The 16,509-nt window shown below is 35.6% G+C and overlaps 1 protein-coding gene and 1 long non-coding RNA gene across 3 annotated transcripts in view; one reads left to right on the top strand and one right to left on the bottom strand.

The window, feature by feature from the left end:
• LOC113482224 overlaps positions 1–3,865 on the top strand; it is a 76,553-nt gene extending 72,688 nt beyond the window's left edge. Inside the window, exon 5 of the long non-coding RNA XR_003398798.1 lies at positions 3,302–3,865. This is a non-coding gene — a long non-coding RNA (uncharacterized LOC113482224). The remainder of the gene's footprint in view (positions 1–3,301) is intronic.
• The window catches only part of LOC113482221 (sodium channel protein type 2 subunit alpha-like), a 75,996-nt gene that overhangs the window by 39,720 nt on the left and 19,767 nt on the right, over positions 1–16,509 (bottom strand). Inside the window, exons 2-8 of one of the 2 annotated variants that reach the window (XM_026852651.1) lie at positions 9,438–9,761; positions 7,157–7,275; positions 6,701–6,790; positions 5,728–5,856; positions 5,190–5,281; positions 3,901–4,137; positions 301–364 (exon numbers count right to left, since the gene is read on the bottom strand). In XM_026852651.1, the coding sequence (XP_026708452.1) occupies positions 301–364; positions 3,901–4,137; positions 5,190–5,281; positions 5,728–5,856; positions 6,701–6,790; positions 7,157–7,275; positions 9,438–9,710 (1,004 nt within the window). In that variant the 5' untranslated portion in view covers positions 9,711–9,761. Of the gene's footprint in view, positions 1–300; positions 365–3,900; positions 4,138–4,998; positions 5,091–5,189; positions 5,282–5,727; positions 5,857–6,700; positions 6,791–7,156; positions 7,276–9,437; positions 9,762–16,509 lie in introns of both variants that reach the window. The other variant, XM_026852650.1, reaches the window with a different exon arrangement.

The raw sequence follows: 16,509 nt of genomic DNA, 5'->3' as shown, positions 1-16,509 counted from the left end.
ACTCAGTGCCCAGTGTCTATTTTAGAGATGAGAAATGGCATGAAACCCATGAAGTATATTCTTAAGTCATTGATAATGCAGTACCTACCTGCTGAAATGGAATTTCCTAGTTACTTAAGTTTTAAAAATAAATTTACAGTGAAGTATTTTATTTAACGGCTTTACTTATTCAAGTGTTTACTTACTATGAACCATGACCACATACTATTGTGAATTTAGGTAGCTAAACTTCTTAAGTTTAGAGTGGCTTTTTTTACATTTTGTTTAGACAAGTAGTATATAATTTTCAGTGTACCTTACCCTGCATCTGAGCTATTGCCACAAAGCAGATAATCCTTTTCTCCTTCTATGCGATAGAAATGACCTAGAAAAAAAAAAAAAAAGTAACATGATTATAAATGGAAGGAGATTTTGGTGGGTTTTTTTTTTGTGTGTGTGGGAGTATGAACCCATGTTCAAGTTATCATGGTTTGAATGTTCATAATCTCTCATTCATGTTTTCCCAATAATGGGTTCAAATATTGGCATATCCATACTGGTAAGTAATGTTGCAAAATTAAAGAATAAATAAAAACTCAATGTAAAAATAAAATCCTAGAACAATGGTTAGAACGATGGTTAGAACAATATAAATTGCATATTCTCTTCTTGATACATAGCAAATTCTGAATATCCTTCCAAAATCTGATGTTCCATAAATGAAAGAAAGCACAAAGCTTAAAAATCATTCTCTTATTCAGTATGTAGACTGTAATAAGACAATTAAAGCATATCTTATTTCAAATGGAACTATTTACAATAGCTGGCTAACAGTTTTGAAATCAGAGCAACATTACTAGCACATCCTGTAACAGAAAAGATGAAGGTAACATTTTAAAGGATGGATGCTCCAATGACAATAAACAATTTCACAGAATTTTTCTTTTAATTATAAGGTGGTAGCCTTCAGAGATAAAGGAATACCTTTTTTTATTAATGATTAACAACTTTGCTGGCCTTAAAAAAAAAAAAACAAAAAACAAAACAAAAAAACCGAATAAAAAGTACAAATAGAAAGATGATAACAAATTGGGGAAGAAGTTGATGAGTGAGAGCAAACCCCATTCAGAGAGATGTAGGCAGGCTGGAGGAATGGGCTGACAGGAGACACATTCAGACACATGCAGAGCTGTGTACCTGGGAAGGAAGAGTCCCTTGCAGTGAGCTGGGACCTGAAAGGCTGGGCAGTAGCTCTGCAGAAAAGGCCCAGGGCTCCTGGCAGACAGACAGCACGCTGAAGTGTGCCCTGGCAGGCAGGTGCAAGCCAGCAGTGTGCCCTGGCAGCCACGAAGGGCAGCAGCCTCCTGGGCTGCATGAACAGAGGCACAGCTAGGAGAGTGAGGGAGGTGACTATGCCCCTTGGCTCACCGCTCATGAGACTGTACCTAGAATATTGTGTCCAGGTTTGCCCCCCCCAAGAAAGACATTGATAAAGTTGAGCAAGTTCAGCGGAGGGTCACCAAGGTCATGAGGGGCTGGGAACATTCACCCTGTGAGGAGAGGCTGAGAGACCTGGCCTTCTTCAGCCTGGAGAAAGGAAGGTTGTATGGTACGTTGATAGAAATTATCTAGCAACTACAAGGAAGTTATCAAGGGGATAGAAACAGGTTCTTCTCACTGGTGTGTAGCACAATGACAGACAATTGGCATAATTTGAAATTTGAGGTTCTGATGGGATATAAGAAGAAACTTTTCATTGTGAGGATAGCCAGGCACTGACATCTGGAAAAGAGATCTGGAGAAAACTTTTATCTCAGTTAAACTAATCTTCTGACATCCTCAATGTACCTTTCAAACTGACAGAGGCTTTGGTTTTTCACAGGGTAAAAAACTAGTGTAGTATTTAAACAGAAACAGCCCATGGGATGAAGAATCTGTGAAGATAGGAGGGTTCTAAACTGAAAATAAAAACTAGTGATGCCAAAATCCAAGCATTCAAGAACAGTACTTATACAGTGTTAGAAAAACTATAATCCTATTAACTACCACAATAACTTTAGAACCAGCCAAAGCTCTGAATGTTCAGATACTGATCTAAATACCAGGTGCCAGTGCTTTGACATGTGGATACAAGATCTGTGCATGTATTTTATAACAGTGAATCTGGCCTTGTTCCTTAATAAATGAAAGTGTACAGACGTTAAGAAAAGTCACTAGAGGGTATCACACTCGGTCACAGCTGACCAGCATATGATATGCTGAAAAAATATTAGTAGGATCTACTACTGAGCCTAGTAAAATTATAATGCATCTGACACAAATTATTAAGAACAGGTTATACAAGAAAGGAAGAATACAAACACAACTGGATGGAACTGCATCAGCAGAGACTTCCAGAAATGTCAACAGTTGTACATAGGAAGCAACTGATATTCTGGAATATTTTAGTTCTAGATTGCTACTTAGTGGGAAATGAAAATAGAGAAATCTATATAGGGTATTTGAAGAGAGAATTCACAAGTGTTCTACAGCATATAAAGTATCAGCCAAAATTGCCCACAAAGCACTATCACTACTCCATTTTCACATCCCTTCTTAGGCAAATAAACTCACTAAAATGATAGATTTCATAGAAAATGTAATGACAGTCACAGAATTTCCAGAATTTTATTAATTTGGAAGTATAGAAAGAAAATCTGAAAATACAGATAACAGCAGAGAACTTTAATGTTCATTTTTAAGTAAGGAAGAAAATATGACTCATCAAAACTCAGCCTACAACAACTGTATTTTCTTTTACTTTTAGGTCAGTGAGGAGGAAAACTAGTATCCATTATTTTTCCAATTTTTTTTTTACTTAAATACACTACTTTTACAATTAATTACTAAGCAATATCCTGTGCATCCACATCTAGGACAAACCCACACATAAAAATTAATTAAATTTTTGGCAGTTAAAAGCTGTTATACTATATCTCATGGTTCATAGCATATTACAGCTTTATTGGTGATATCACAAATACAAAAATAAATACCTGTGTGTTTCTGAATCAGCCTGAATGTTATCACTTTAATCTACAGAGATTAAGACTGTTGCAAAATATGTGTATAAAGATGTCTTTGTCAGCCCCCTTAGCAACAACAATAGGTCATACAGATGGGTACCATCTCCTTCCATACCAGAATCTCTACTTGCTTATTGAGTTCTTTATTTCACGGAGGCCAATTGATTGCTTACCTCTACCTAATAATAAAAGTACATCTTAGTTAGGAAATCTCTGATATTTATCTAGTGCTTCTCTTTTTTATTTATAACCTAAAGATACAAGGAGAGTCTACGAGAACAGGCTTTATCCAGCCTTGAGAAGGCCAAGGCGTGTGTGGAAGAATCTTCATGCTACTTACACAAGCATAACATGAAAGACTGTCATGAAGATGAAGCCTGACTCTTCTTAGAGGTACACACTGGAATGATAAAAGGCAACTAGAAAAATTTGTGGATGGGAAATTCTGAACTGATATTGTGAGACTGGTCAAACACTGGAACAGGCTGACCAGAGATGCTGTAGTATCTCAATCCTTGAAAATAATAGAAACTAGACTGGCCATGGCATTGAGCAGTTTGCTCTACCTGGACCTGCAGCTGATCAGCAGTTGGCCTGGACAACTGTGGACATCCTGTCCAACCTGCAGGATTCTGTGACTCTAAAACCAACCTAAACCTATAAATACGTTTCTAAGTGCAGTTAATAGAAAAAGCAAACATGTCAGCATGAGTCTGAGATCCAATACATAAAAATCCTTACTCTTTTGTCACCCTATTTAATTGATTTTTATCTTTAGCCTATAGTATGAAACAATAATTTTGTGTGTGTGCGTTCATACACAAAAATTTTAGCAAGTTACAATAGTATTTCTTACTTTCATTCTCAATGTATGCTGTCCAGTCAAACACTGTACCATTAAAGTATGGAGCTAGGTATTTTTCAAAAGATGTTGAGTTTTTTGATGGCCATAACAAGCATTTATTCTTCAAATTGCCCATGAACAGCTGCAGTCCTATGAGTGCAAATACACTCAGGCAAAACACAGTCAAAATCATTACATCTGAGAGCCTCTTCACAGACTGAATTAAGGCTCCAACAATAGTCTTCAAGCCTGCAAACAGAAAGATTTTTATTACACATTAAATATTTACCTAAGCTAAAATGCAATGTGAAATACTCCAACACAATATTAAATATCATGCACAGCTTCACAAAAAGTTTCAAAATATTTTCCAAAGCAAAAGGTACTAATAAATCTCATAATTCCTGACAAATTAATTTGAAAATATGAATGAGAATGAATGGTACACATTCCATAGCACCTGCTCTTCAAATGAAGAAGTAACTTTTTATTCATGCTCTCTATACATGTAAACTACATGTAAAGAAAATTGTTAATTTTATTTTCTTCTCGATGCCTCTTGCTCCAAACCTTTGCCAGCATTCTATTCCAATACACAATATATTGGCTCTGTAATAGCAAACAAAACCAGAACACAACTGCATTGTAATAGAAATTTTAATGATTGCATTCTGTTGCAACCTATTCAAGTAGAGGTGGGGTTTGGTGAAGATAGGCATCTTAAGGTAATAAATACATCATGCAATACCCATGCTATTCTTTATTATCTTATTCCTTTGACAGGGATTCAACTTTTACAACAGATTGAAATTTTCAATCCCAAATGTCTTCAATAAATAGTATCATTCACATTAGAAACAGAAAAATAAAAACAATTAATCTTGATCCTTAACATGGGAGAGAAAATTTGACATTGTGAAATGGAAATACACAGGCTATGTAATTCAATTTCTCATGCAAGAATGTATTAAACTCTGAGGCTGAGTGTTTTAGAGAATTAAGAAGGGCATCAGATTGAAGTTAAGATTAAAACCTGGATGCTTCTGTTAAAAATATGAGTTTGGCTTCTGTGGAATTTCAGTCAGCCTCAGTGTTTAACCTAGCTCTCACCTGGAATGACTGATATTGTTTTCAAAGCTCGGAGAACTCTGAATGTTCTCAACGCTGAGACATTGCCCAGGTCCACAAACTCTGTCACATATCTGTAGTAAGGGATTCCACACACAAACACAATGACAGCACACACAAAATTAAACAGAGATGATGTAGAGCGCCTACCATTTTACACAGTTACTTCTTACCTGGAATTACAGAAATAGTTTTCAAAGCTCTCAATACTCTGAAAGTTCGAAGAGCTGAAACATTGCCTAGGTTTACAAATTCTGTTATATACCTGTAGGATTAAATCACAGTTATTCAGAATTAAGGTAGAGTGTGTACTACTTACCTGGAACTGTATTCCAGACTAGATTTTTTGGAAGGTGCAACTTTAAATGAAAGACTTGCATTCATATTTTCCTGTTTCAATTAAGTTTTCCCTAAGAAACACACCCTTAACTCATTGCCATTAAATGCAAATTAAAAATGAAATGGATGTCCCTGAATTTCTTCTTAAATACTATTTAAAATTGATTGTTCAGTGGTAACTTCTCTTTTGTACTGTGAAATAGTCCACTAATTCTGTTGTGTGCCACATTAGTGTAAAATATTAAAATGGAAAAACTTGAAACATAATTCAACTACAATTAATTTTAAATGAGCTAAAATAACCCAGACAAATCGTTACAGGTTCAAAAAAGTTCTAACTGATATTTTACTTAAAAGAAATTATATACTTACGCAAAGGAAATGACAACAAAATCAAGCCAGTTCCAGGGGTCACGAAGACAAGTAAAATCATTTATGCAGAAGCCTCTTGCAAGGATTTTTACCAGAAATTCAAAAGTATAAATTCCAGTGAAAGTATACCTGTGAGAAAACATCCAAGCAAAAGTTAAAAGATTGTCGTTCAGTAATACAACACCACAGGCATAAAGGAAAAATCACTCAAAACCAGTGAGGAGTACATGTACTGTAATAGCAGTTACAAACTCACATAAACCATGACTGTTTTCCCACCATTCTTCTGCAAAATAACTGGATTTATTTATTTTACCTGAACATATTTTAGCAGTTTCTGGCATGAAAGATTTTGAAAGTTCAGCACAATAATAATAATAATCATGACTAACATGAAGAAAATACTTTTGCTCAAATAAAAAGTTGCCATGTTAGAGATAAAATCCATGAGTAAGTGATAAAGTTACTTGATGGCTCACTAGGTAGACTTAAGAAATGTCAAAAAATAATATTCAGCAGAGAAGTACTTTCTTTCAAGAGGGTTTGTGGCCCATTTTTAAATTTTGTTACACAAAATGAAGGTGCTTTACAGGGGCTATACAAAAGCGTCTTCTACACTAAAAAGCAGTAGCTTCAGGTTGAATGGCTGTTTTCTTCCTTTTTTCTTTTTTTAAAATAAAAATGCTGAAGGAACAGCTCAAGAGGAAGAATGCATACTGCACAAACATTCTGAACAAGTGTATTAATTTGTCTTCTTCAGAGAAAAAGGTTATCAATATCACAGCCTCTTTCCTTCTTAGAGCTTGAAGGTCTGTGCTGCTGAGAGTTGCAGCTAGGACTAAACTCCAGGCTAGAAACAGGAGAATACTGGCATTACATATGAGGGTAAGTAAAACTACATGGTCTAGCTCTTAAGTTAGCTTTTTGTTTTTAAATCACTTAAAAAATTACTAGCTAATTTAAGTATACTTACTCTACATTCTTTGTCCATTCTGGAAGGTTAGTCCATGTCATAAATACACAGTTTGTCAAAATAGTGAGCATAATGAGAATGCTGAACAATGTTGACTGTAGTTAAGGAACATACTCTTTTTTTAAATGCTGAATTTGCATCACACAAAACATGAGGCTATAGAATACTGACAACATATGACACAAATCAGTTTACTATCACTAGCATTGTCATAAATAATGCAAAGATGCTTCACGATAATGAAGACTATACCACTAAGTCTAATCTAGGCATACCTGCTGTGCATCTCTTCTGAATTTCATCAGAGGATTAAAGTGACAAATCTTAGCTCCAATTCATTTTGAGAGAAAGAATTAAGGGTAGGAAAACATGTAAACACTAAACCAAAAAAAGCAGTGTTATTAAATATTAAAAAAGACCAGTAATACTTTTTAACAAACCACTTGAAAAGGATATGAATGAACCAAAATCTTAATAGCTATTCTTCTAATAATATTGAAAGGAGATAAAAGGTACAAGGCAGGTGTGGCACTGAACCTGAAGATTGTCTTCCCTTTATTCAATACTATAAATGTCTTTAAAACAAAAACAAAACAGGAGGGGGAGAACAGGAGATAGGAAATTAAGGATACATGTTGGCAATCTTACCATAAGTAAGAGGCCGCACTTACACAGATGTAAGTAGCCCAATTTCTTTTCAGTAGATTTATACAAGCAAATATCAGATTCCAGCTTTTCACATGAGCAAAGAAAACCAAATGCCATACATTCTTTGTCTCTGTGCTCTTAAACAAAACATTTCAGCATTTTCCAGGATATAATTAAAAATGTGTCATTTTTAACATTTAAAATTAATCCAGCTATATTACTAGCACTTCACATCAAAGCTGGCAAATACAAAACAAAGCATCTAACTAACAATTTCTGGACACTCATGAGCAACTATCTAACCATTTCAGCACTTTAAAACTGCTTGAGGTGAGACATCCTTTGGTTTTAAAGGCTTTACTACCTTTATTGTCTGTGCAGTCATCACTAGTACCATTTATGCAACCATTTTTGATTTTGACTAGGAGACACAATGAAAATATCATCTAATGAAATCTTAATTCAATCTACATCTTATGATTATTCTCCCAAAAGGCTAATATCCGGAAATAAGCAGGTTTTCTATGATATTCTGCTGTAAAAGAAATAGATCTTTTGACAGTAGCTTTCATGAAGTTGAAACAACAAAAACTAAAATAACTAAAAAACCTACATCTGATTATTAGTCTTCAACATTCTGTACTAGGAAAAAACACTGCTTTAAGTTAGTTGCTTCTTACTGAGATAATATAGCTCACTGGTCACTTACTTACATGCACGATACTAACCTGTTGATTATCCAGTACTTCATTTCAAAAACCTGTTCTATGTTTTTAATTCAACAAGTATTTTATTGATTATGCACAATAAAATAACCTCTTGCTGCTTATTTTCTACTGCCTTCTTAATGTATACTCAATTTTGCTTTCATTCTGAACATCATTCCACTTCTCATGCCTACAGAAAAATATTTTTCCTTCATCTGTACTTGCTAAAGTCATCACCCTTGATCCTTTCTCCTTTTTTTAACATTATATCTATAAAAGAAACAAAGTCACATCATAGTATGTATATATAAATTTAGATTTTGTTCTCAGGCCTAATACACAGCTTTAGTCTTTACATTCAGTCTCATGTGAGAAGTGAATGTGGGGCTATTCACATGAATGTTATTTTTATACTGTTTTGCTGAACTGATACTGAGCCACAAATCCTCTTTTACATTAAACAAAACCACAGCATTTATATAAAATTTCTGGGAAAACTTTGCATTCGTGCAGATGTAAAGTGATTCTAAGAGGAATGATGCACAGACTTTCAAGAACTTCCTTGCTCTGTAACATACTACTATTCAGGGCATATGACCTCAAATTGTCCGACCAGCGTACTGTCTTCGAGTTGCCCATAGGGCAGTGCAGGGAGTGATTACTTGCTGGAGAATTGGTATTAAAATCGTCCTGATTATTAAAATCATCAGGAAAAATGTAAGTGGCAAGAAAAATCAAATCTTCCCCATGACACTCAGAACAGTTGCAGTGGTTCTGAAGCAAACTAGTGTAACGAGCTCACCTCTATAAGTGACACAAGCTGTTACCAATCCACAGAAATAACATTACATGAAGTTGGCAATATGTGATTTTTTTTTTTTTTAAATTTTTTTTTTTACATATGTCCCTCCCTAGTCAAATAGAGTTTAACATTTAACTTTTTGTAAAACAAGTATTTCTACTAGATTTCCCGGAAATCATTTTTCATGGTCAATCATTTTGGCAGATGACTGAATGAGCACTTTGTCCAAGACCACCCTACTGAACTAGATCTCAGGTACTATGTTTCCTAGAAACCCCAGGAACAGAGAGGCTCAGCATTCAATCAGATTTGGAGAAGAAAGGACACCTAATGAAAATACACTAACTCAAAATATCATTATAAGGAAGCCTTAGATATTAAAAGAAAAGCTTTTTTTTTTCAACAACAACAAAAAAGGCAACTTCAGAAAAAGAGTTACAGTCATATTTATAGTGTATTCAAAATAATTAACATGGTATAATATACCACGTAATACTTTCAGCCAGCGTTTCCGACTACCTCCACACCAGAGCATAGTTCAACAGCAGTGTTCTAATTAGACTCAATATAAAACACTTACTTTTTTATTGATATAATATGGATCCAGGTCCTCCAGGGGCTCAGACACCATTCCTGGAGGAATATCACCATAAATAAATGGCAGTGTCTTTCCTGCCTCCAGGTCATTTCTTGGCTTTGGGTGATTTTCCTCATGAGCACCATCATCTTTATGCTCGTCTTTGTCACAGTGAGACGCTTCATCAGCAATACGTTTTTCAATAGCTGCAAGAGATTCTTTGGTGAAATAGAAGAAGCTGTCACATCCTGGCGGTACCAGCATTGCCCGTGCCATCTTTTCATTCTGCAAACTTTAAATGCTTTTAGGCTCTTGTGCAAGAAGATCCTAGGGAAATGTGAAAAAAAGAAACAGAAAATAGAGGGCAACAGCAACAAAAATCCACAACTAAAAGCTTTTGGCATAGTCATCATCTGCCTCTTTTTTAATTCTAAAGCACTGTAGCATGAAGTATTTTAATTCATTGACCGATACATAATAGAAAATTAGCTACCAGTAACGACATGGCAAACAGATACAAGTTATGAGGTAGGGGAAAAAAATGAAATGGGAAAAGAAAAATCAAATTTGCACGCAGTTTGTCAACTCAGGCTAATACAAGCCTCACAATAAGAAAAAAAGAAAAACATTCTCACTTACCCTAGTCTAAACATTAAAACACATTTTATTGTGAAAAAGAAATGTGTTAACACAGCTATGTACTACAGTCAATGGTTACAGATTTTAACATATGGATTAATACACTAAGTTGGCAGAGTACCTTAAAAAAAAATCTTGCAAGTTATGTTACAAAAGTAGAAAGAAAAAACATGCCTTTTCTATTACTCCTAATTTCTGATGGCAACACTACTCCATCTGGTGGTTTATACTATGCTTGCTAAACTAATGTTTATATTATACTATTAGACAGGTTCTATATAAACACATTCTACAGTTAAAGCCATGCACAGAAAGAAAGCAACTGGGCTGAAGTTTACTCTTTCCCTTTTTGGGTTTCCTGACTTGCATCTTCCTGATTTTTAATTGTAATTTTGGTTGTGCTATGCTCCATAATTAAGGAAGTTATGAGGGATGGAGGGTTTTAGCTTTATATAAAAACCGCAATGTATTCTCTTCAAAGTTACAGTACTCTGAGGCCAGATATACTTTCAAATGATGTAAAAATAATAAATTTATTAAATTACAACAAAGAGTAATAGATCACTTCTTTTAAGGTTTCTATTTTCTACAGTGATAGCACAGTTAACACTCAAGGGCACAATATCTTCAGAATAAACCAATTTTATGAACAGAGACAGAATGGAATCCAGACCTGCTTGTTGACACTGGTGAGTGTTTCAGCCTTTGTCAACACAACCTTGTAGTGGATTAACCTTGACTGGCTTTCAGAGTCCCAGTCAGCTGCTCTGTCACTCCCACTCCTCAAAAGAAAGTGGGATGGTGGAGAATGAAGTGAAAAAGCACGTGTTGAGATAAAGACAGACACCAATTACTGTCATGGGGAAAACAGACTCAACTTGGGGAAAAATACATTTTTACCAATTAAAATAGATTTGGATGGTGAGAAACAAAGACAAAACCTAAAAGAACCTTCCCTCTGCTTGTCTCTTTTTCCAGGCTCAATTTCATTCCTTCATTCTCAACTCCTATACCTCCTCTGTCCCCACATGCACTGGGAGGATGGGGGCTGGGGTCAGACCACTGCAGGGCCTCTCTGCCACTCTCCCACTTCCTCTGGTTCTTGCCCTGCTCCAGCATGGGTCCTTCCCACAGGCTGCAGGGATCAGTTTAAGACTGCTTCAATGTGGGCTCTCCACAGTTCCTTCAAGGAATATCGACCTGCTCCTCCATGGGCTGCAGGGAATACCTGCTTCACCAAGGCCTGTCCCACAGGCTTCTGGGGCATCTCTGCCACAGCACCTGGAGCCCTCCTGCCCCTCCTTCTTCATTCACCTTGCTGTTTACAGGGCTGTTTCTCACACATTTTTTCCCCTCACACTGACATATGGTGTCTTGCCCTTTTTTTGGATGTGTCTTCCCACAGGCGCCACCATCTTGGCTGCTGGGCTCAGCGATGGTGGGTCGGATGGAGCCAGCTGGAATTGGCTGTGTCCAGCACAGGGCAGCCCCAGCCTGTACTCACAGAGGCCACCCATGCAGCCCCCCATGGCCAGATACCCAGCACAGAAATATTGTGAACACTGGCCAGGGTGCTGTGAGGCCTCACTCCCAAGAGGAAAAAACTTGAAGCAGATTTAGATGAGTCGCTCCATTTGCTATAGGCTTTTGTCACCAAAAATGTCACAGTCTGAGCTTGTTCTATCCAGGAGGTGAGAACTGGCTAGACATAACTACTTTTCTGATCACAGTATGAGCTCAATATAGTAGGGGTGTGCTGGGAAGGAAAAAAATTGCTGACATACTTTTTCACAAAGTGTAAGAGTTCTGAAGTCAGTTGACATAGAACACAATGAATCCCAGAAATCTGCCTCTTCTATGTCAACTTTCAGGTCAACTTAATATTACTTGAGAAAAAAAATTATATTTTTTAAGAATTTTCCAGAAGAAAATAAAATCTCATGGACATGCAACCTAACGTCACACAAGCCATCTCTTCCTCTAAATTAGCCAGTCAAGGGTATGCACAACTTTAATTCCCTGCTTTTTCAGCTGTGCTACAAGATCTTCTGAGTCCTGAGCAAATACACTTTACCACAATAAAAGACAAAAAAAAGGGGTCTTTGCAGAGGCTAGTAAAGAGTTGAGAAGTTTCCTACTAAATAGCTATAGCAATCAGACATTTTCCATGTCAGCCACACAGCTTTTTTGGAAAACATAGAAATGTTTTCTTTCTGGAACAGAAAGACCAAGAATGCCAAATCTTCCCTTATTTATTAAAAATGAGTAATTTCATCTGTGCCATCTTAAAGAGATTCACCATTCTCAAATGAAAGGTTTGATTGATGTTAAGCCTTCTCTAGCAAAATCTTCTCAAATCCGTAACACCAGTGACCCTGAAGATCTGCCTAGTCACAACCGGACTGAGAAGCAGCTGTGTTTCAAGAAGTACTTTTCCTTCAGAAGCTGGATGACATCTGTGACTCTAAATACCCAGGGAACATGTACCAGCAAAAAGGAAGACAGAGATCTGTTTTACAAGGAAGGACACTGGGATCCTTTTCCATAAGCTTCATTTTTACCTAAGAGCTCAAGTAAGTAATGCAAGTATTATTTGGTAACCTTAGGTCCCTTATTTAGCTTACAACTCTCTTTTTCAGAAATAAAATATATGTGTGTGTGTGTGTGTGTGTGTGTGTGTGTGTGTTATTATCCTTTTTTTGTAAGTTGAAAATTCACAAGGATTTCCTTAGTGCGAACAGCCATGTCTATTTAAATTGCTTTTTAAGTAAGGAAAGTTCTTACTAGCAGGGGCTTTTTCCTACACCAAGGTAGTAGCAATATTAAGTTTAGTACGTTTAGGTTAGTAGGGTTTTTCCCCACCACAAAAAAATTCTATATGTTATATTAACCAATAGTGTGTGTATTGTAAGAGATTCTGAAGACCGCACTTAAATAAAATTTGCCTACAGCGCTGCCCTGTTACAGGCATACTGCTCTTTATGAAGTAAATACAATACAGGTTTTTCAGCACAGCTACACACCACTGACCAGTCCACCATGCCTACAAACAATTAGGGGCATACTTGGCAGTCTAAGACACACTTACACAACTTTGTGGTTAGATGACTATCTTCAGAAACAAAACAGGCAGAAACAAACATGTCAACAAAAAGAAAGGAGAGACACTCTTAGACAATAAGACAGATATATACCATAATATTCAGTCTTCTGGAGGATGTTCTCATTTCTTGGAGAAAGACTTTACAAAATTTTATAAAGTTTTCTACTCCACATTATGAATGTAGTCTCAGAAGGTGATGAATAAGATGCCCGCAGAAACTACTTGTTATCAAACATGTACTTGAAAAATGTCACTAACTTATGTCGGTTTAAGCATTTAGGCTAAATTTACTCTTTAGAAGTTGATACTATGTAAAACTAAAAGTTCATAACTTCATTTTTCCAAATACCACTATGGCCTTATGGCAGTTTTTCTGAGTTGTCACAGATGTTATCAGAATGAAAACCAATCTTTCTGCCTGCATGTTCATATTCCACTGGTTTATTCAGCAAGGCTTAAGTGGTACCCTTAGGGCTGAGATGAACTCCAGTATTTCTCTCTAGAGACACCATAGCCAGTGACTACAGCACATCTCTGGGTGTTAACATAAAATAGCAAAAGGTTCTTTTCCAATACATCACAGGAATCTCTTCTATCCAATCACAATCCATGCTTGGAAAAAAACCCAAACATATTAAATACATCTTGACTTACAGTTCAGTGACCATATTTTCTTGTCATTACTTTTTTTAAAGTACTGCAGATATATAAACTCTGTAACAGTGTGGAGCAAACTGATGCTACTTCTATCATGGAAATCAGTTTATCCAAGAAAGATGAATGGATTGGTTTAATGACTTAAATGTTCTCTCTCTTTTCTTCTGCAGTCTTGATGGTAGAGGTAATAACAAATAAAAACAGAAAAGAAAAAAGAAAGTGAATCCTCAAGAAACTAAAACTGACATCCTGCCCTCCTGAAAACCCCACAAAGCTTTCTTCTGAAAGCTTACACACACACCACACCACACCCCCCCAAAAAAATCCACTAACAGTAAAAAAAAAACCAAAAACACACCAACACATAAAACCCCGCTGTTCTCTCAGCTTACTATTAAGAAACAGGCTTCTCATCCAACATGGCTATATTGTGCATGTAAGCCTGAATGGACTCTCTCTACCAAGCAGGACAGAAAAAGCAAGTTATAAATGAAAAATTATAGGCAACTGCTGCATACCACTGACAATCTAGTTGCACAACATTAGGTGGAAACTCCTGGGTACAGGAACGAGCCTATAAGAACATGATACTAATGTAAAGATTATATTAATATAGTCTTATGGAATTTGGTTGAATAACCAAGAATAATTTTTAATTTTTCTTTTAAAATATATTTTTAATATCTATATGAAGAAAAGCATCAGGGTCATATTTATGTCATTTTAGAAACAGTGTATCTCTTTTATATATTCAATGTGTAAACAGATTGCTGCTCCAATGCATTCTCCACCAAGTTGTATTAAATCTAGTCCTATATTATTTTATAGGTGGAAGTTTGAGGTTTTGAGCTTGAGTTCACTGGGCTAAAAAGCATGGATACATTGTTTATATTTTCTATAGTAATCTACAAAATGTTTATTTTAACATTTACAAAAATAACGTGCCAGCTTAGACCCAGACCATAGAGCAACAGCCCCTCAGTACTGAGGAAATGTGTTTCCCATACAGACATAGTATATTTCTCTTCCTATTTTTCCATTAGAAACAATACATCTGCCTTACTACTCTATGTTCTATAACAGAACTATTAATTTTTACAGTATTATTTTCAATGCTCTATATATTATAGTTAATTTCATAGTGCTATATGAATAACTTGAACAAAGTTTCCAGCATACTAAAAAGTCAGGTGAAATTACTAAGTCTCAGTAAACATGTAAACCTCACATTTAATGAATATTAATTAAAAATAAGAAGCCACTACCATGACAGTCAGGTGAAGATACACAGTGAAATTCAATTAGGCAAATGATCAAATTTGATGAGTCATAAGCAAATCTACATATGTTTTCTTTGCTATGGTCTTCTTTGTGCACATGTGTATATAAGAGAATATGGCCTTTTTAAGGGATATCGGATTTTACTATTTAAATTACAATTTACATTATTAACTACTATATTGTCATTATTCGGACCATTACAATTTCTACAGAAAATAAGCTGGTTTTATCCCTGCTACTTCACTATTACTACTCTGATAGTTTGGAAAACAAGCAGCTGGCTATAATACAAATCCAGAAAAGTTCTTAGAAAAATCTAGAAATCATCTGCCCTAATCAGCAATTAAAAATCTAGTATTCTTCCTTCTCCTCTCAAATAATTTCCTGTGTAGATGCTAAAAGTACATACACGATTCGTACACTTATAATGCTAAACATCAATAAGCACTCAACATTTCTGAATTATTAATTGCTCTGAGACCAAATTAATTAGACCTATGGTATATTTCACCCCTGATACTTCTTGGTAAGAGACTGTGGCAATACAACAGCACTAAGTGGGACAACTCATTTTAAATAAAAGATTTTGCCACATCCTTCATTTATGAAGTTGTTTCTTTCTCTATAGCTTGTCCAGGAAATCATTTTAAAGACTAAACAAAAACCTATGAAAGACAGAACGAATTTCTGTTCAGTTCTAGGGATTCAACTTCTTATATGCAACCCACCTTGCATGACCTGTATCTTTTCTGAAGTTATTCCAAACCACCTATTTTCAATTGAATAACCTCTGATTTCAGTGTATGAATTTTCAGTAATACTCAAAGATATCTGAAAAAATATTAATATTGCAGGAAAGAAAAATGTTTAAAGGTAGACCACACTACAGCTAATCTTAAAAAATAAAATTTCTATAATATAAGTCCATTCTTAGAATCTGCTACCACTTAGGCAAGCAGATCTGCCTTTTCCCTTTATGTCAGAAAATATATTCAACAAGTGCAGATCCAGGAAATTCAGTCCTCACAACCACCCAATCCAATCACTGATGTATGGAACAGAAAATCTGGAATGGAGCCAACACATAGAAAATACAAAACTGTGAGAGTTTTTTATTGTTGATAACACAATGGAAACCAGTGAAAAAACACGATTAACATTGTCAGAAATGACATGCACATATCTTTACTCTAGCAAGTATAATATTTCTGTCTTTCACATAAGTGACTACTATAACATTTCTGCAGACCACAGAAATACTTAAATTTTCAAGACCCTGCTTCTAGTTAGGTCTGAATAAGTCATGTAGCCAAATCCCTAGATAATAATCCTAATTTAAAGCTTCCTCAAATTGTTAACTCCTTTTACAAGCTAAACACAGGTTTATATCAGATA

This window comes from Athene cunicularia, assembly GCF_003259725.1.
Source record: "Athene cunicularia isolate RWA chromosome 7 unlocalized genomic scaffold, athCun1 chr7_part1, whole genome shotgun sequence".
NCBI lineage: Eukaryota > Metazoa > Chordata > Aves > Strigiformes > Strigidae > Athene > Athene cunicularia.
This window is presented reverse-complemented; position numbering and strand designations above follow the sequence as displayed.